We start from the raw sequence: 22,097 nt of genomic DNA, 5'->3' as shown, positions 1-22,097 counted from the left end.
GTGGTTTTCTAAGCTACTTCACATTGCCATGTTTGACATTTTGCATCTATATTTATATGGCATATTATGCACACAATTTTTCATCCTTAGGATATAAACCAAAAAAAATTGTCTCACAAAATAATGTAACACAAAAAGAATCTCAAGTGAATTAATAAAAAAAATGTGCAGAAAATAAACACTGTGCTTGTAAACAAAAAATACAATCACCAAATTTGTTGTATCTAAAGAAAACATATTTGGTGATTGTATTGTTTGCTTGCGTGCACAGTGTTTATTTTGTTCACATTTTTTTTTAATAATTCATCCTTAGGATTTGCATGTTAGTGATTAAAGCGATTGTAAATCCTAGCATTTTTTAAAAACACTAGGATTTACTAGTGCAACAAATCAAGGGGACTTTCAGTCATGAAATATAAAATTCTTCATGCTGAAAGTTCCTTTATTTGTCTGAAGCATTCGCTGTGCTGAGGGCCTCAGGCCACCCGCAGCAGAACGCTATGTTTCCACCTCTTAGCCAATAGCCGTGCAGGCCAGCTGGCATTATGCCGAATAGCTAGCACGCTATTGTCTAAGATCACCTCACTGAAAAATAGCGTTCTTGCCTCGGGCAGCCTGAGGTGCTTAGCGCGGCATACGCTGCAGACAAATAAAGGAACTTTTAGCATGAAGTATTTTATACTTTGTGACTGAAAGTCCCCTTTATTTGTTGCACTGGCAAATCCTAGCGTTTAAAAAATGCTAGGATTTATCATCACTTTAAGGGATCAGAGCTTGTTCCAAATTAATGCTATATTTGGCTTTGCCATTTCTGAAATGTTACACTGCGTTTTTACGCTTCATTTTCACACTGCATGTCTTTCTATGCAACTGCAGCGCAGTTAAGTGCTTTAGCAATATTAATAGTTTTGTTTGTAGTTTCGACTCAGGTGCTTTGGTTAAGGTCATACAGGATCTGAAGATATTGTTAACTATAGAGAAAGTCAAAAGTTTAAAATCCTTGTAAGGCTCCAAGTTTACTGCAGATGTGCTTTACTGTAGGAAGGAAGTACCATTTTTTATAATTATGCTGCTTATCTCAGATACATCACTCTATATTTGAAGGTTTCTTCTAAGTTTCAGGAGATACTTTAACGTTATATTCCCCTGGTAATCATTTCTTGCTTAAAATACTGAATGATATATTTTTGAAGCCTAAGTAACATTTAGTCACCTAAAAACATTATCACACATTCAATGGTTTAATGCAGTGATGGCAAACTTCGTAACAAAGAGGGGCCACAGGTCAATATTTACAAACTTTAAAGTGACATGAAACCCATTTTTTTCTTTCATGTTTCAAATAGAGCATACATTTTTAACCCTTTGAGTGCTAAGCACTTTCCCACCTGGGTGCTAAGCTTGTTTAAGGTTTTTTTAAAATCCCCCCCCCCCCCCCCAGACGTACACTGTTGTAAGGTTAGGTAATTACCTTTCCAACGGTGGGTCTTGGGGATCTGTAGCTGCTTAGATGCCTGAGATACAGACTTCTAAGCAGCATGCCCCCTGCTCCTATACTTAACATTGTTAAGTATGAAGTTGCGGGGTGACGTCACCACGCATAACGTGAAGCCCCGGCGATGCCTGTCACTATGCAGGCCTGATCACCGGGGTAGGAGCGGGTGGGAGCTCCCAGATCTCCCTCAAGGTGGGAGAGTGCTAGTGACGGCTCTGAGCCGTCGTTAGCACCAGAGTGGGAAACTCTGCGACGGCTCAGAGCCATCGTTAGCACTCAAGGGGTTAAACAACTTACCAATTTACTTGTAATATTAATATAACTTCATTCTCTTGGTATTCTTTGTTGAAGAAGCAGCAATGCACTACTGTGAGCTAGCTAAACACATCTGTTAGCTAATGACAAAAGGCATATATGTGTAGCCACCAATCAGCAGCTTGCTCCCAGCTTTTGAGCCTACCTAGGTATGTATTTTAAAAAAAGGATACAAAGGGAACTAAGCAAATTAGATTATAGACGAACATTGGAAAGTTGTTTAAAATTATAATTATATGCTATGTCTGAATAATAAAGGAAAAAATATGGGTGTCATGTCGCTTTAAAAAAAATGTCGAGTGGCACATGGCCAGCTTTAGGTAAGTTTGCAGGGTACCCTCTTACTACTGCTTTCTCTTCCTGAGAGCTCTTTTGAGTTGTGGCCACTATGTTTACCCACCTAATATTGGCTCCAAAGCACATATTTCTAGTTCTACTTTTGCCTAGGGCCACAAAACTATGGCACACATGATCAGTTTCCCTCTGATTTTTCCCTTGGTCAGAGGGCCAGATTTGGCTCATGAGCCACTTGTTGGCTATACCTGGTTTAATGTATAGACAATCAGAAACAGAAAATAAGTATATAGGTGCTTTACCTCAGGGCAAATTATTATCTAAAAATATGTGTGTGAAGATTTCTCTTTTCAGCTGGTTTTCCCAAAGTTTCAGCTGGTTCTTCTAGCGAAGGTTCTTAGAATACGGGTTTGTTTTTCACTGCATATTTAGACAACATAAAATCCTGATGAAGGCTGTGCCTACAGTTAGGCCTACCTCAATGAAGATTTAGTTTTATTCTGGAACAACAGATAAATGCAGCCAAAGGCTTAATAAAGCAGTCTAATATGAAGCTGCTTTTGTGTTTGTTGGCATAACTGAAGCTGTGTCTTTCTGGTCTGTGCTATCAACAGACACTAAACTGGAGTGGAATTTGGAATCACGTAAGGGTTATTTTCTTCTATTGTATGGAACTAGGAGCTGAATTTTGGCATTAAACACCATGCTTCTTTTGTTCCTGCATTATATCAGGATTTTAGTGCATTAAGTGTGATGACTATCTACTATGCACTATCAGTTGGATATAGTGTATAGCAGATATATGGAAGAAGCTCACCGTGACACATAATTTGGAAAGAGTATTGTTTTATCCTTTGATATTTACATACCTTGGAAGCAGATGTTCTGAGTTTCTAAAATATTTTGGCATGGTGTTTTTCTACAAATCTCACAAAGTTGGGAGAATTCAGAGATAGATTTGTTGGCAACAATGGAGAGTTGCAGAGTGCAGGTGTATAGTGCAATCAGCTGGGCTACTTATGCATTTGCCCATATGCAAATTGTTTATTTGGAACTGCCGGATTCCTCACAAAGTTCTGTTTTATTACATTAAGCACAAATTCAAGAAGATGTCTATGCATCCTGAACCTGGTGTAGCCCTGGGAACTTCATTTTCAGACCAGGTCCAGCTACCTGAATGGAATTATTGGCTAATTCCTATATATACAGGGTCTATGTTCTATATTTGAGAGTAGTGACACATTGAGAAACATCGCACTTTAATATGACAAAAAAACACAGCCAAAGGGTTTTGTTTCATGGTAAATGTACAACTGAATAAAAGTAGTTTGTTTTATTTTAAAGTGGTTTATTTTGTGCATGTATGATGGGCATTTTCTTTATTCCCAAATTAAAAAAAATCAAACCTCTCCTTAAGCACTTTATGGCAAATACACTTTTCCAAAGTATATTTTGGCATCCCGTTTCTGTGCGTTTTTAAATGCTACATACCAACCCTTGAATACGAGTTGGAAGAAATGAGATTCAGTAAACAAAAATAACATCACATTTAAAAACATTATGGCCGTGAGGTTTGTATATGTGATTTGATACATAGAATACTATAGTAGAAAACAACCTGTAATTTCCACGAGCCAATGCATACATATTTATGCAAATTAAATATACAGCTCCCTATAATGACTGTTTTTAAAAGGAGCTCTCTTTAGACACAACAAAATAAACACACTAAAAGCATGCAAACCTGGCCAGGCAGCAACGTGTTTGGAGCCTAATACTAAAGAAAAAAACAACAACAACAAAAAGAAGCTGGTACACTGTAAAATAATATATGACCAGGTTTAAAGAAATGAAGCTCAGGCTCCATGGTCATCTATGTTAGCATGAGAAATAAAGGGCAAACTGTCAGACTAAACCTGTCATCAGTTCTCTTGCCAGCTTGTTCTGTCTTGTGAACCAGTTATAAGTGGTTACAAATTGCCAGAATATCTTTAAAGGTTCTAAGAGCCAAGACAGCAGGCGATGATTGGAAGTCATAATCACATAAGAAACATTAAAGTGCTGAAGATTCTGGCACACATCTTTTTAAGGTTTCTTTCCATCCTTATGTGTATGAACCACAGTACAACAGTCTCAGAACCAGGTTCATTCTCTTCTTCCATTTTATGGTGCACTCTGGATGCCCAGATTATTTCTTGCCTACACCATTGGTTACTTTTGTTCTGGAGCGATTCTTTCTTCTTGAGGAGGATGATGAAGATGATGTGGTCTCATTCTGTTTTGATGGAGCCTCAACTGCAAATCAAGGGGCATGAAGAAAAACAAACAAGAAAATATATATTTAGGCAATTTGGAGTTCACAGAGTTATAGTTTACAAAAAGACTGTGAAATTACCAACCCACATTATAGTTTAGTTCAGTATACTACATACAGTATACAGTATAGACCAGTATTTCTCAACCACGGTCCTCAAGTTCCCCCAACAGGCCAGGTTTTCATTATATCTGAACTAGAGCACAGGTGAAATAACCAGGGTAACTAACCTGTTCTCACACAGCTGATTATTTCATCTGTGCTCTAGTTCAGCTATAATATAAAAAACCTGGCCTGTTGGGGGTACTTGAGGACACTGCTTTAGATAAATGACAACTTTAGGTGGCTTCAAATGTGAATCTGCAACCAATACAACATTGTGTTTGACCAAACATCACTCTAAACTTAACTAGTATCTACACTGAGAAAGTCAGCTGGCTACAGCTCAGTATACATTTAGCACATGTAATATCAAACTTAAAAATGTAACATCAAAGGCACTTGCCAATGTTGTTTTATGGGACACCATGATACAATTATATACCAGTTAAAGTCACATAAAGAGCACAGCTGTGCAGTCTGCAGTCACCATGGCCCTGCACCAAAATACAGCATGTCTATATGTCTAGAGTGATGCAACAAAGAGGGCAGAGTACTTTTATTTATTAGGATTACCTGTTAAAACATTAAATACATAATAAATTGTTCTTTGTCTTACACTTCCTAGAGAGGGCAAAAAGCTAATTTCTGTAACCTGTAAAAACTTGCATGGTTTGGTAAACTAACAATTAGATTGATTAAAAGCAGACCCCTTTCCCTTCAAGGTCAAATTTGCTTAGTAACCAGATCAACCAAACCTTTTTGAAGGTGGATTTAATGGGCTGGTAAACAAACATTATTTGTATTTATATATAAAAAAGTACATAATTCGTAGTTACTTTTATGAGAATCTGCAACTGTCAAACTAAAGTTAGAATTTGATGTGGTGTCGGCACCATCTAGTGGATATTATTTAGAAATTCTCTACTTCAAACACTTGCATATTATATTTCCGCATTTAGATGTTAATTTTGCATTAAGCAAATTAAAGGGACCAGAAACCCCAAAATTCTCTTTCATGATTTGGATAGAACATACAATTTTAAAAACTTTCCAATTTAATTCTATTATCAAATTTGCTTCATTATCTTGTTTTCTTTTGCTGAAAAACCTGCATTGCACTACTGGCAGATAGCTGAACACATCTAGTTAGCCAATCATAAGAGACAAATGTGTGCAGGCACCAATTAGCAGCTTGCTCCCACTAGTGTAGGATATGTGCGCATTCTTTTTAAAAAAGGGATACCAATTGAATAAAGCAAATTTGAAAATAGAAGTAAATTTAAAAGTGTCCTAAAATTATATGCTTCATCTGAATCGTGCAAGTTTAATTTTGACTTTCCTATCCCTTTAAATATGTCATACAAAATATTATATCCCTTGCATTCTAAAGATAGCTCTGCCTGTGGTACAGTAATAGCGAAAAACATAAATTATGCTTACCAGATAATTTCATTTTCTTCTGAAGGAAGAGTCCACAGCTGCATTCATTACTTTTGGGAAATACAGAACCTGGCCACCAGCAGGAGGCAAAGACACCCCAGGTCAAAGGCTTAAATACCTCCCCCAGCCATTCTGCAGAGGGAACAAGGAACAGTAGGAGAAATATCAGTATGAAAAAAGGTGCCAGAAGAACAAAAAAATTACAGCCGCCTCATAGATAAAAACACGGACGGGAGCTGTGGACTCTTCCCTTGAGAATAACATTAAATTATCAGGTAAGCATAATTTATTTTTTTCTTCTTAAAAGGGAAGAGTCCAGAGCTGCATTCATTACTTTTGGGAAAAAGAATACCCAAGCTAGAGGACTCTGAATGCAAACAACGTGTGGGTATAAAAGGCGGCCCCTTTGAGAGGCACCACAGCCTGATTACTCGACACCCTAAAAAAAATAGACGACACGGGAGAGAACCCGAAGCCCAGTTAACTGCACATTAGTTACACCGCCGGCAAAGCCGAAGTAAACCACTCAGTCCCAGAGTCCGTCAAGCCCAAACAACCTCTGAGCAGTCAGCCCCGCGGATCACAACTCCCATGCAGGAACCCGGCCAAGACAATGACCGTTATCTGTCCCCAAAAAGGAGAACAGATTGTCATGAAAAATCCAAAGTATCATTCCACTCTGCAGAACATAAAACAACCCATTGTTGTCGTTCAATAGCAACGCCCAGGGAGACAAACTCCCTAGAAACACAAGGCCAGAAAAAAAAGAGATCCATACACAGGGAAACATGTCCCAAAAAGGACTTGAGGAACACCCTCATATCCCTGACCCTGTAGCATACCCAAAGGTACTCCAGGAAAACCATGAGTTCCTTGTTGTCTCATATTAGATCTAGACCTGCAAGCTAGACAGCAGAAATAGGATAACTATCCCAGCAGCTAGTAAAGAGTTCTCCAAAAAGAAAACCAACAGTCTGAACAGAAACGCCCAATGACCAGCTTCCAGGTAGCAAGCTGACTCACCGTTGCTAAACCCAAACACCGAAAGGCGTTTCAAAGATTGTCAACACCCAGTCAAAGTGCAATTAGCTGTAGCTAGTTACACCCTCGAAGTGCAATAGCTGTAGCTGGATTCAACTGCAAACCTTCCAAGGGCTCACAGCCCTCCGAATATCGGGCTCAAAGGAGCGTCCCCTCCCAGCACCGAACACCAGTGAAAAAGAGGAGGACATCCAAGACATCCCACAAAGGAGAGAACCGACTCTAAAGAAAACGGTCAACCCTGCATAGAGTAACCCCCAATCTTCCCTCTAGGATAATGGTCCCAGCCCAAAGGCTAGTCAAAACCAAAGACAAGAGTCCCAGACTTCCGGAAGAGAAAAAGGAAGGGTCAACGTAGGAACAAAGCCCCCGGTTAGACTGCTGACCGTTACTACAAACGGTATGCTACCATGAGTCAGGATAGACATTGTGCTCGGGTACGAAACCCCCTACATGGCTGTCTACTCTAAAAACAATGACCTGTTGATGACACTAGCGTGTCCAACTCTAAGGGGCACTCAACTAAACAAAAACTAGTGATGATGTATAAGAGAACCCAGATAAAGTGATATATGACATAAAATGTATAAATTCAAACTTATAAATACAAGAATGAGCAGTGCAACAGGGGTACAATATGCACAAGAAATAAAGTCTTATCTGAGTCTTTGATAAGTGTTGCTGTGCTGGAGGATATAGTCCCAAAAACAATCTTCTGTCCTGATAGGCTTATACTTCCGCAGTAGATCAAAGTTCGTAGTCATGGCAGCTCCTCTCCTTACAAAACAGCAAATCCAGAGTATCTGTGAATGTAGATCACAAAAGAAGGCGCCTCCTAGTGTAATACTGCAAGTGGAACCAGCAATATCAATAACAAAGAGTGAAAATAAACTCACAAACAAAGCAGCACCAAGTGTGCTAAGTGGCGCAAGCTGAGATCTTACAGTTTCCCAGCAAACTGATCCTCAAGAGGATGTAGTGGCCCAGGTGTGCCAATCGATCGGTCCAATAAAGCTCAGGCTTCCATGATATTCAGAAATTTTTTTTCATTAAAATCAATATTAAAAGACAATGGGTATGTACATTACCCAAAGTGATTAAAATAATTTAGGCAACAGATTACAACGCGTTTCTCAGCTTATCCCTAGCTGTTTCAGATGCCTGATGAAATGGCTAGGGATAAGCTGAGAAACGCGTTGCAATCTGTTGCCTAAATTATTTTTAATCAGTTTGGGTAATGTACATACCCATTGTCTTTTAATATTGGTTTTAATAAAAATTTTTGCTGAATATCATGGAAGCCTGAGCTTTATTGGACCGATCCATTGGCACACCTGGGCCACTACATCCTCTTGAGGATCAGTTTGCTGGGAAACTGTAAGATCTCAGCTTGCGCCACTTAGCACACTTGGTGCTGCTTTATTTGTGAGTATATTTTCACTCATTGTTATTGCTGGTTCCACTTGCAGTATTACACTAGGAGGCGCCTTCTTTTGTGATCTACATTCATAGACACTCTGGATTCTCTAAAAACAAGGAACACTTCCCAAGGGAAGAAGGCCCTCAGACCCTCAGCATCCATATATCAGAATCCAACCTATAGCAGGAGCCCCATAGGGATCAAACGCTCAGCCTCTCGCTGCAGGAACAGAGGAACCAGTCACTACATCGCAACTCCCCCTCCAGGATTCTGGAACGCAAGAAGGGAAAATACCCTTACAAGGCAAGCCACCAAGGACCCACAGGTCGCTCCGAATACTAAGGTAACTCCGAACCCAGAGAACCAAACCCCAGCTCTAGAAGAGAAGGGAAATAAACAACGGAAAACTACCCTACCATAGAGGCGAGACCCCTCGGCCATTTCGCCAACCCAGGGGAAGATACCTGGAGTCTACAGGAACAGCGTAAATGCGCCAGAAGACCAGAAGGGAACCGTCAGGAGGACCTAAAGCCTAAGCCGCAAAACAATGGGCATCTCTCACAGAGTCCCAGTCTCTACGGAGAGAGGCCCGCGGGACCACAAACATCTAGTGTGAGATCGAACCGTCCACACCCATCCAAGAAGAGACAAATACCTAAGCCAGGGTCCTTGAAAACAGAAACAATCAAAGATCCAACATCCAGAGGAACCCTAAGCTGCTTCCTACAAGGAGAAACGCACCTCTAAAGTCCGTAGACTTGGTGATCTAGTAATAGGCTCAAACCCAAGAGTCACAAAGAACTTACTTAACGGTCTAAGATTTAGCACCCAGGGCACTTGGATCACAAAGAAATCTCGTAGGCAAGCGTTAATACGTGTTACACGCATAGGCAAGGTAGCCACGACAACCGAAGGCAAATGAGAACCCTCTACCCTGCTCGCCATCCCAGAGAATTGAACTGAAGACACCGCCCATGAAGCCCCTAATGGAGCATTGAGGATAAATGGTTAACTACCTGACCCCAGAAGGGCGGCACTCCATAACCGACCTCGCCTCTTTACTGACAAGCCCCAAGGCTAGAGTTGCTTGAAGGATCTATCTTCCAAAATCTTTAAGCAGGCAAAAGCTAGGGCTTCACAGCTCCCCACAGAGGGCAGGGAACCCCTGCACACCAACTCTTAGAGTAACACAACTCTGAGCAGAGAAAAAACATGCCCGCGCATCCAGACCATATGATCCACCCAAGGCAGGAAGGAAGGAAACTTTGTCACCGCAATAAAATGCTTAATAGGCTAAAGAGTCAGCATCTGGAAGAACCTCGAGTGAAAAAGCAAATCAATCACTTTGCACACCAGACCACATAGGTCACACACATTTCCTAACTCCAAAGAATGGAATAATGGTTCTGAATCCCCAGGGACCTGAGGAACCATGATGATGTCTGCAAAAACAGATCCGTATCCCAGGCGAGAAGCCCGAAGAACCAACCTAGATTGGCACTCATAACCCTCCGTACGGTGGGGTTGTGTTTAAACAACAGGCCTCATACTTTGGTAGGATTCGAGCCCGGAGTCCATAGAGTAGGCCTAAATTCAGAATACAGCAGGATTAATCAGCACCACAAGGGTGACATAAACCCTGGAAACAGCCGAAAAAGTATCCAACCAGTACCTGTCTGGTATAAGGACACTCTAGAACTGCCCAAGGTCCAAGAAAATTCATCACGAAGGATCAATAAATGAACTAGAAAAACATAATTCTATTGTTCAACAAGTGCGCAACTTCTGAGGAAGTGCCCACGCGACATAAATCGCAAGTATCGGTTTTAGAGAAAAACGTTCATAAAAACGAAAATCTAACAGACGTGAGCTTAATAAAAAAAAAAAAAAATTAAACACATCCATCCAGATCAAACAAAATAAAATGAAGGCCACACCCCATTCACCCAAGCACAGAACTGGAACAAAAAAACGAAGAAAAAGAAAAACGGCGACGTTAATGAGATTGGCTTCATCCACCAAACGTCACATCCATTTTGCCATCCAGCTTCTAAGGCCTCGGATCCCTAGACCAGCTAGGACTGGGATACTCCAATGTTGTCAAAACATGTCTTAAAAGAACACGAAGGCGAGCCAGCCTATAACGGAAGGCAAAATCAACTGAAGACCCTGGCCACGAGATAGGGGCCCCTGAAGCCTCAGGGGCCAACACCTCCCCAGAAGGCTGTACGGAATCGGTCGATCTCACGCTCAACGGGCCCTGGTTAACGGAACACGGACAGTATCTTAGAAATACTTCACTTGGGAGATATAAATGATTCAGCGCCATAGAAATGGCCATGCGGAACCATGCTGTAACCTCTGGAGGAAACAAGCCACCCTCCGGAGGAGTAAAGGCCATAGGGACACCTGCTTGCGTAGCCTGGAAATAGATTGGGGCACTTGCTTCACGGATCATGGAAACCGCGGAGGTGGATGGCTCAACGCACTCTAAACTCCCTGCTTCGGGAGAAGAGAGTACTCTAGAATGGCAATCGGAACATAACTGATGGGCATTGATTACCCGAGCCATTTCATATTCATCACAAGACACATCTTCCGTATCGGAGGCATCCGTGTTGCGCATATCAGAATCCTCCATAATTTTAGAATCACAAAAAACTAACTGGCACCCTTTAACACCCCCAATGGCTGGGGCACTCACCACCTCCTGTGAACCAGACAACCAATGAGCAAGACTCTCTTGGTCGCCTACAGACAGCATACGGAAGTGAAAAACAACGTAACCGCACCCATCACGAGGTGCACCGTGCCAGTACTGAAAAGGGAGCACAATTTGGAAAGATTGCGTCATTAGAAGAAGGCTGTTATGTTTCGTAAAGGCCGTGAGCCTAAGTATATATCAACACATTTGCAGATAGAACCATATAACAAACATGATTAAAAGTCCCCCCTGTTCAATAACCACCCTTAGGAGATATTAACCCATGATTCCTTAATAAGATAAAAGGAGTCCCACTGGGACCCTACCTTGCTTTGTTAACATTACATGCACATATCAAAATAAAATGAAACAATCTTACCGGAATCTACGCTGTGGAACAGGAACACGGCCCTTCAAGTGTGACAGATAGTAGCCTCGCTTCTGACATGGACTTGAGTAAAGAAAGCTAGGCAGCGAAACTCGTCAACGCTGATTACCAAGGAGCTGTTAATAGGAGTCGGGATGGGTTTGCAGGAAAACTCTCCCTGCATCTCCGGACTCTAACTTTCATTCATGCTCTCACCGAGAGGCTGACAGGATAAATTAAAACTCCAGTCCCATTGCGAAGAGTACTAGCCTCCATGAGAGACTATCTTGACTTCTGACACTTCTCTACCAACCTCCTGTGATGAAAGGCAAAGAATGACTTGGAGATGAGGGAAATGGGGGATGTATTTAAGCTAGGGTGTCTTTGCCTCCTCCTGGTGGCCAGGTTCTGTATTTCCCAAAAGTAATGAATGCAGCTGTGGACTCTTCCCTTTTAAGAAGAAATTCCAGACACTGTGTATTTTTTACTCTAAATTTTTTTTATCTGAAAAGGGTGTGTGTGGCAGTATTTGTGGAGTATTTATGTATGTGTGTTTGTGTGAGTGTGCACATGTGTGTAAAGGATTCTAAGACTATTTATGAATGTGTGATAAAAAACAACCCAGTAACCTACCCATTTACCCAGCTCTATGAAAATTTAAGGCACTTTCAAACAAATGCTGTTATTAATTATAATCATATTCATCATATATAGAAATATATAAATTTATATTACACAAACCAAATTTGATAATGCTCCTATATTTAAGGCTCATTAAATTGTGATAGGGCTCTTGCAAGGACATTTAAAATCTGCTTTTAAAAAAAATAAAATGTATGCTTATCCCACATTCCTTCAGAGAGGACAGAAAACAAAATTCTGCAACCAGCAAATGCTGCAAATCAAATAGCTGGTTTAGGCAATTTGAAAACCTAGGTCACAGATTTTGCTGTTTGCCCTTTGTAAAGGAGTGTGGAACAATGCACAATTCTTACACAAAAACTAAATTTATGCTTACCTGATAAATTACTTTCTTTTACGATATGACGAGTCCACAGATTTCATCCTTACTTGTGGGATATTAACCTCCTGCTAACAGGAAGTGGCAAAGAGCACCACAGCATAGCTGTATATATAGCCCCTCCCCTTCCCCTCCACCCTCAGTCATTCGGCCGAAGGTATAGGAAGAGAAAAAGGAAAGGCTAAAAGGTGCAGAGGTGACTGAAGTTTACAAAAAATATAAAGAAAAACAGTCTTAAAAAGAACAGGGTGGGCCGTGGACTCGTCACATCGTAAAAGAAAGTAATTTATCAGGTAAGAATAAATTAAGTTTTCTTTTACAAAGATATGACTAGTCCACGGATTTCATCCTTACTTGTGGGAAACCAATACCAAAGCAATAGGACACGGATGAAAGGGAGGGACAAGACAGGAACCTAAACGGAAGGCACCACTGCTTGAAGAACGTTTCTCCCAAATATAGCCTCAGAAGAAGCAAAAGTATCAAATTTGAAAAATTTGGAAAAAGTGTGAAGGGACGACCAAGTTGCAGCCTTACAAATCTGTTCAACAGATGCATCGTTTTTAAAAGCCCATGTGGAAGCCACAGCCCTAGTAGAATGAGCCGTAATTCTTTCAGGAGGCTGCTGTCCAGCAGTCTCATATGCCAGGCGGATGATACTTCTCAGCCAAAAAGAAAGAGAGGTAGCCGTAGCTTTCTGACCCATAAGCTTTCCGGAATAAACAATGAATAATGACGATGATTGACGGAAAACCTTAGTTGCCTGTAAGTAAAACTTTAAGGCACGGACCACGTCCAAGTTATGTAACATACGCTCCTTCTTAGAAGAAGGATTAGGACACAAGGAAGCAACAACAATTTCCTGATTAAAATTCTTATTCGAAACAACCTTAGGAAGAAAACCATGTTTGGTACGTAAAACCACCTTATCAGAATGAAATATGAGATAAGGCGAATCACACTGTAACGATGAAATCTCAGAAACTCTTCGAGCAGAAGAAATAGCAACCAAAAACAAAACTTTCCAAGATAACAGTTTAATATCTATGGAATGCATAGGTTCAAACGGAACCCCTTGAAGAACTTGAAGAACTAAATTCAAACTCCAGGGAGGAGTAATAGGTCTAAATACAGGCTTAATCCTAGATAGAGCCTGACAAAAAGACTGAACATTTGGTATATTTGCCAAACGTTTGTGAAACAGAATTGACAAAGCTGAAATTTGTCCCTTTAAGGAACTCGCTGATAACCCTTTCTCCAATCCAATCCATGAGTAACCCTTGGATTCACACCAATAAAGATATTTACGCCATATCTTATGATAGATTTTTCTAGTGACAGGCTTTCTAGCCTGTATCAAAGTATTGATAACTGAATCAGAGAATCCTCGCTTAGATAAAATCAAGCGTTCAATCTCCATGCAGTCAGCTGCAGAGAAATTAGATTTGGATGTTGGAAAGGACCTTGAATAAGAAGGTCCTGTCTCAATGGAAGTTTCCACGGTGGCAGAGAGGACATGTCCACTAGATCCGCATAAAAATAACAATAAGGGTAGATGGCGCTAAAAAGCAATTGGGTAACTAAATAGTGGTATATAGTGAGGGATAATTCTCAAACCTCTCTTCTAAATTTAGACTATATCTAGATAGTCACAATTTTCCAACAAACTGATTCCCAATCTGTAGTTCAATCAAATCTATAACAACTTTTATTATCAGTATTTTTGAACAATTTTGCTCTAATAGACCAACTTGTACAGTAAAATTTCTTCAAGCTTTCATAATGCAAATAAATCTAAAATCATATATATTAACTGACTGTCAGCTTTAAAACATCTTAAAAAACGTTTGATAGACACAATATCTCTAAAATTCTTGCTACAGTGACTGCTTCGTTTCTATGCAGTTAGAAAATACAGCTCTAATGCTTCAAATGTAAAACATATTCACAGTGATAAATGACAGCGGTATCTCTATATTTTATTATACTCTGAACTGTATAATCACCTTGTCTCAGAGCACAAAGTTTTTTAAAGAAATACACCCACACCAATTGCTAATAGAAGCAGAGACTGTAATTTGCAACTTAAAAGCACCTGCATCAATTGTCTGTGAAAACAGCACACAAAGGAAAGACTGTACTATCTGAAAAAACGTTACAGCCTGCAGGCAAAAAAAAAAAAAAAAAAAAAAAAATTTAAAGAGATACCGCTGTCATTTATCACTGTGAATATGTTTTACATTTGAAGCATTAGAGCTGTATTTTCTAACTGCATAGAAACGAAGCAGTCACTGTAGCAAGAATTTTAGAGATATTGTGTCTATCAAACGTTTTTTAAGATGTTTTAAAGCTGACAGTCAGTTAATATATATGATTTTAGATTTATTTGCATTATGAAAGCTTGAAGAAATTTTACTGTACAAGTTGGTCTATTAGAGCAAAATTGTTAAAAAATACTGATAATAAAAGTTGTTATAGATTTGATTGAACTACAGATTGGGAATCAGTTTGTTGGAAAATTGTGACTATCTAGCGCCATCTACCCTTATTGTTATTTGTATACCATATTTGAACTATCTAGGAAGGAGATAGTATATTAAGATTGGCTAGTTGGGAGAGCAAAGCGCATCACTTCACACTAAATCTATAAAACACTAGATCCGCATACCAAGTCCTGCATGGCCACGCAGGCACCATCAGGATCACTGAAGCTCTCTCCTGTTTGATTCGAGCAATCACGCGTGGGAGGAGAGGAAACGGCGGAAACACATCATAAGCTAGGCTGAACAACCAAGGCACTGCCAAGGCATCTATTAGTTCGGCCTGAGGAACCCTTTAAACGAGATCCGTATCTTGGAAGCTTAGCATTCTATTGGAATGCCATCAAATCCAATTCCGGTCTGCCCCATCTGAGAATCAATGAGGGAAATACCTCCGGGTGAAGTTCCCACTCCCCCGGATGAAAAGTCTGTCGACTGCTTCCCAGTTATTATTATTATTATACTTTATTTATTAAGCGCCAACATATTCCGCAGCGCTGTCCAGTTCTCTACTCCTGGGATGTAGATCGCTGACAGATGACAAGAGTGGCTCTCCGCCCAACTGATTATCTTGGATACCTCTATCATCACTAAGGAACTCCTTGTAACCCCTTGATGATTGACATATGCCACAGTCGTGATGTTGTCCGACTGGAATCTGATGAATTTGGCCAAAGCCAACTGAGGCCATGCCTGAAGCGCAATGAATATTGCTCTCAATTCCAGAATATTTATTGGAAGAAGAGACTCCATTTGAGTCCAAACACTCTGAGCCTTCAGGGAGTTACAAACTGCACCCCAGCCCAGAAGGCTGGCATCTGTTGTTACTATTACCCACGAGGGTCTGCGGAAACAAGTCCCTTGGGACAGATGATCCGGCGACAATCACCAAAGAAGAGAGTTTCTGGTCTCTTGATCGAGATTTATCTAAAGGAGATAAATCCGCATAATCCCCATTGCACTGTCCGAGCATGAACAGTTGCAGTGGTCTGAGATGAAAGCGAGCAAACGGAACGATGTCTATTGCCGCTACCATTAATCCAATGACTTCCATACACTGAGCCACTGATGGCCGAGGAATGGACTGAAGTGCTCGGCAAGTATTTAGAATCTGATTTTCTGACCTCCGTCAGAAATATTTTCATGGCTACCAAGTCTATCAGAGTTCCCAAGAAAGGAACCCTTGTCTGTAGGACAAGTGAACTATTCTCTATGTTCACCTTCCAGTCGTGAGTTCTCAGAAAAGAAAACACTGTGTCCATGTGAGATTTTGTCAGATGATATGTTGACGCCTGAATCAGAATGTTGTCCAGATAAGGCGCCACCGCTATTCCTCGCCATCTGAGAACCGCCAAAAGAGACCCTAGAACCTTTGTGAAGATTCTGGGTGCTGTGGCCAATCCGAAGGGAAGAGCCACGAATTGATAATGTTTGTCCAGAAAGGCAAACCTTAGAAACTGATGATGATCCTTGTGGATAGGAATATGAAGGTAAGCATCCTTCAAGTCCACGGTAGTCATATATTGACCCTCCTAGATCATTGGTAAAATTGTTCGTATTGTCTCCATCTTGAATGATGGAACTCTTAGAAATTTGTTTAGACACTTGAGATCTAAAATGGGTCTGAACGTTCCCTCCTTTTTGGGAACCACAAATAGGTTTGAGTAAAATCCCTGTCCCTGTTCCAATTTTGGAACTGGACAAATTACTCCCATAGTAGAAAGGTCTTTTACACAGCGTAAGAACGCCTCTCTTTTTATCTGGTTTGCAGATAACTTTGAAAGATGAAATCTCCCTCTTGGGAGAAAGTCCTTGAATTCCAATAGATAACCGTGGGTCACTATTTCTAGTGCCCAGGGATCCTTAACATCTCTTGCCCAAGCCTGAGCAAAGAAAGAGAGTCTGCCCCCTACTAGATCCAGACCCGGGGATCGGGGGCCGCCCCTTCATGATGTCCTAGGAGCAGGAGCGGGCTTTTTGGATTGTTTACCCTTATTCCAGTTCTGATTAGGTCTCCAGACCGACTTAGATTGGGTAAAATTCCCTTCCTGCTTTGAGGAAGAAGAAGAAGCAGGGGGTCCTCCTTTAAAGTTCCGAAAGGCATGAAAATGATTCTGTTTACCCCTCATTTTAACTGACTTATCCTGAGGTAAGGTATGGCCTTTACCTCCTGTAATATCAGAAATGATTTCCTTCAATTCTGGTCCGAAAAGGGTCTTACCTTTAAAGGGAATAGCTAAAAGCTTATGTTTTGATGACACATCAGCAGACCAAGATTTGAGCCACAATGCTCTACCTGCTAAAATAGCAAATCCTGCATTTTTTGCCGCTAATTTAGCAATTTGAAAAGCGGCATCAGTAATAAAAGAATTAGCTAGCTTGAGAGCCTTAATTCTATCTAAAATGTCATCTAATGGAGTCTCAACTTTAAGAGACTCTTCTAGAGCCTCAAACCAAAAAGCTGCTGCAGTAGTTACTGGAACAATGCAAGCCGTAGGTTGTAAAAGAAACCGCTGATTAACATATCATTTCTTTAGTAGACCCTCTAATTTCTTATCCATAGGGTCTTTGAAAGCACAAATATCCTCAATGGGTATAGTAGTACGCTTAGTTAGGGTAGATATAGCTCCCTCTACCTTAGGGACCGTTTGCCATGAGTCCCGAATGGTATCTGATATGGGAAACATTTTCTTAAAATTAGGAGTGGGAGAAAATGGTATACCGGGTCTATCCCATTCCTTTCTAATAATTTCCAAAATTCTCTTAGGAACCGGAAAAACATCAGTGTAAGTAGGTACTTCCAAATATTTATCCATTTTACACAATTTCTCTGGAGGAATCACAATAGGGTCACAATCATCCAGAGTCGCTAAAACCTCCCTAAGTAACAGGCGGAGGTGTTCAAGCTTAAATTTAAATGACATAACATCCGAATCTGTGTGAGGTAAAACATTTCCAGAATCAGAAATTTCACCCTTAGACAGCAATTCCCTGACCCACAACTCAGAGCACTGTGAGGGAACATCGGAAATAGCTAATAAAGCATCAGAGGATTCAGTATTTACATTAATATCTGACCTACTACGTTTACCCTGCAACACTGGTAATTTAGACAATACCTCTGTAAGGGTAGTTGACATAACTGCAGCCATCTCCTGCAGAGTAAAGGAATTAGACGCACTAGAAGTACTTGGCGTCGCTTGTGTGGGCGTTAAAGGTTGTGACACTTGGTGAGAATTGAATGGCATATCCTGATTCTCTTCAGACTGAGAATCATCCTTAGGCACACTTACTTTATTTAAAATATGCTTTTTACATTGTAAAGCCCTTTCAGTACAAAAGTTACACAATGTAAAAGGGGGTTGCACAATAGCTTCTAAACACATAGAACAATGAGAAACCTCAATGTCAGACATGTTGAACAGACTAGTAATACCACAAAAGTCGTTTAAACACTTATTTATAGCATAAAATAAACATTAGAAAAAACGTGTACTGTGCCTTTAAGAAAAGAAAAAGTGAACAATTTTTCCAAAATGCACAAAAAACATTAAATTATTCCCAAATTTAACTTAAATATCGTTGGTTAATCCAAAAATTACTGCACCCAGAAGCAAAGGCAGAAATAAGGCTTTAGAAGTACTTATATTAACATCTAGTCAAAAGATAGATAAAAATACCCTCTACACCTCGCCTACCTGCCCCCAGAGTACTTTGAATCAAGTTTCCAACCCTTCAGACCAGCTACACAGTCCAGGAGCCACCGAGTTACTGTTTGCTGCTGCTAAGCCTGAAGAAAATATGCCAAAAATAGGCTCCGCCCCTTAAGGTCAAAAGTTGGAGTAGGCCCAAACAACACTGCATAGGAATGCAGTTTTGCACTAAAGTAGAAATACACACACAATTACAACCCTCAAGCATAAAACCAATAAGTTTTAAGTGCCAAAAATAAAAAACATATAACATGGTTTTTAACATTGTCTCCCATGTCACATAATGCCCAAATATCAACTAATGATAAATATAATATAGGGACTCCAGTAACACCCCTCTTATTAAACAAGGTTTTACTGCTTACCCCATCGCCATACAGGGAAATAATGCTAGCCAGTACTGATACACCAAGTCTCCTCAGAAAAAAGGCTGCACATACCTTAATGCTGCTTGTAGCATGAAACCGGTCTCCACACTGAAGATGTCTCATGGTTACCTTCAGAAGTCTTGTGGGAACCAGCGTGGATCTTAGTTACAAATGCTAAGATCATTAAACCTCAGGGCAGAAATCTTCTTCCATATCCTCCTGAGGAAAATAGTATGCACCGGTACCATTTAAAATAAAAAACCTCTTGATTGAAGAAACTAAAACTAACACCTCACTTTAACATGTCTTCCTAGTATAACACAGGCAAAGAGAATGACTGGGGGTGGAGGGGAAGGGGAGGGGCTATATATTCAGCTCTGCTGTGGTGCTCTTTGCTACTTCCTGTTAGCAGGAGGTTAATATCCCACAAGTAAGGATGAAATCTGTGGGCTCGTCATATCTTTGTAAAAGAAAGCAAGGTTTTTCATACCCCTTTAGTTTTTGTCATGCGATTATCAGATTATCGCATGTCTTGAATGAATTATCTTTGCACACAATGTTCTAGAGAAATAACAATAAACAATACAGTTTATGTTATATCACATTTTTAAAACCTCTACGTATAATCCTAAATGTAATCTCTGGTGCAAGATGCAAAACTGTATATTGTAATAGGACATATGATTTATATTGATGAATCAATTATATTATATGAAAGCGATCACCTGTAGCTTTACTAATGGATATCTAGATTGTAGCCACTTGGACAAGACAGAAATTTCACAGAAGTATTTGGTGCTCCACATCCTATCAGATTTAGTTTACATAAAGAAAAGTCATACTGGGGGAAAGGAGTGTGGGGATATCACCAAATTTGACCCTTAGTACAAACCGATCAGATGACACACACAAAAAGTTTCTAGACCGGCCGTCAAAAGTGATTTATAATTTAAGGGATAGAAAGTTCACAATTTAAATGTACATGGGTTACTTCCATTAGCAAAAATGCTTTTAGTAAAGTTATTACTGTTTTTCAGTGGCATACACACATATGCGGTGAGGGCCCGTGCATCAGCATTCAAGCACAGAGAGCTGGTGTGTAATTTGTTTGTGAAGACGTAATTTGTGTCTCTGGGAAGATGTTGTGTTATTGCTGGTGCACGGGCCCTCACAGCATATGTGTGTATGCTGATGAAAACCAGTAATAATGTTTTCTAGAAGCATTTTTTGCTAATGGAAGTATATTGCAAAAATGTTTCCATTTTGACCTTTCTATCCTTTGAAGCATAATGTTTTTTTGACTGGTGGGCTAGGATCAAACTATATAAAGGTGCGAGTAGGTTGAATTTTTTTTTGCCTGGATCTGAGAAAGTACTGTGTGCAAGATCTTTCTACCAAATGCTAACAGTGAAAAGGGGAACCAAGCTGGTTAATATGCAAAAGGATGTGCTATGTCAAGTACACAAGATATGATATAACTTTGGACTACAGGCCCCGTTTCCATTTTTGAACAAAATAAATCTCTCTACTTGAGATTTTATGAACGTATACAGAGAAGACAAAGTGCTGCTCTGCACAAAGGGGTTCTTCAAATATTTACCTACAGTGTAATAACTGGTAGAATAAGCCTTTAAGTAGACATAAACACAAAATGTAATTTCCTATAAAATGTTTAAGTAAAATTAAAAAAAACAAAAAACTTTGTAATGCACTTTTTATTATTTTGTCTGCTTTTACTGTAATTTAACTTTGAAATCTGTGGTTGTTCCACTCTTGCTAGATCCTGTGCATGAAGATTAGAAGACCTTAATGTGTAGCACTTTTACAAGAAGAAATCCGGCTCTGAAAATAGCCAAATATAATTTCTGATACATAAATTAGAAACAAAAAAAAAAAAAAGACAAACTTTAATTTCTTTCATGTAATTGGCAAGAGTCCATGAGCTAGTGACGTATGGGATATACAATCCTACCAGGAGGGGCAAAGTTTCCCAAACCTCAAAATGCCAATAAATTACACCCCTCACCACACCCACAATTCAGTTTTACAAACTTTGCCTCCTATGGAGGTGGTGAAGTAAGTTTGTGCTTGATTTCTACGTTGATATGCGCTTCTCAGCATTTTGAAGCTCGATTCCTCTGAGTACAGTGAATGTCAGAGGGAAGTGAAGGGAGTATCACCTATTGAATTCTATGGCTTTCCTTGCGGGAAATCTTTTTCATAGGTTCTCTGTTATCGGTCGTAGAGATGAATCTCCTACCTCCCTTTTCAGATCGACGATATACTCTCATATTCCATTACCTCTATTGATAACCGTTTCAGTACCGGTTTGGCTATCTGCTATATGTGGATGGGTGTCTTTCGGTAAGTATGTTTTCATTACCTAAGACACTCTCAGCTATGGTTTGGCACTTTATGTATTAATATAAAGTTCTAAATATATGTATTGTACTTATATTTGCCATGAGTCAGGTTTATGTATATTTCCATTTGCAGACTATCAGTTTCATATTTGGGAAAAAACATATTTAGGAAAATATTTTTCTTACCTGGGGTATAGTCTTTTTTCAAATTGACTGCTTTTTCATTAAATTTTTGCGGGCAAAAACAGAATTTATGCTTACCTGATAAATTACTTTCTCCAACGGTGTGTCCGGTCCACGGCGTCATCCTTACTTGTGGGAATATCTCTTCCCCAACAGGAAATGGTAAAGAGTCCCAGCAAAGCTGGCCATATAGTCCCTCCTAGGCTCCGCCCACCCCAGTCATTCGACCGACGGACAGGAGGAAAAATATAGGAGAAACCATATGGTACCGTGGTGACTGTAGTTAGAGAAAATAATTCATCAGACCTGATTAAAAAACCAGGGCGGGCCGTGGACCGGACACACCGTTGGAGAAAGTAATTTATCAGGTAAGCATAAATTCTGTTTTCTCCAACATTGGTGTGTCCGGTCCACGGC

General features: G+C 40.0%; 1 protein-coding gene across 1 annotated transcript in view; it reads right to left on the bottom strand.

The window, feature by feature from the left end:
• Window positions 1-3,346: 3,346 nt before the first annotated feature.
• Window positions 3,347-22,097, bottom strand: part of PTDSS1 (phosphatidylserine synthase 1) — a 190,170-nt gene continuing 171,419 nt past the window's right edge. The window contains 1 exon segment of the mRNA XM_053715226.1: window positions 3,347-4,399. Coding sequence (XP_053571201.1) covers window positions 4,293-4,399 — 107 coding nt within the window. The 3' untranslated portion in view covers window positions 3,347-4,292.

This window comes from Bombina bombina, chromosome 5 (genome assembly GCF_027579735.1).
Source record: "Bombina bombina isolate aBomBom1 chromosome 5, aBomBom1.pri, whole genome shotgun sequence".
In the NCBI taxonomy this organism is placed as follows: Eukaryota; Metazoa; Chordata; class Amphibia; order Anura; family Bombinatoridae; genus Bombina; species Bombina bombina.
Note: the sequence above shows the minus strand (reverse complement) of the source record. Positions and strands in the feature narration are given on the sequence as shown.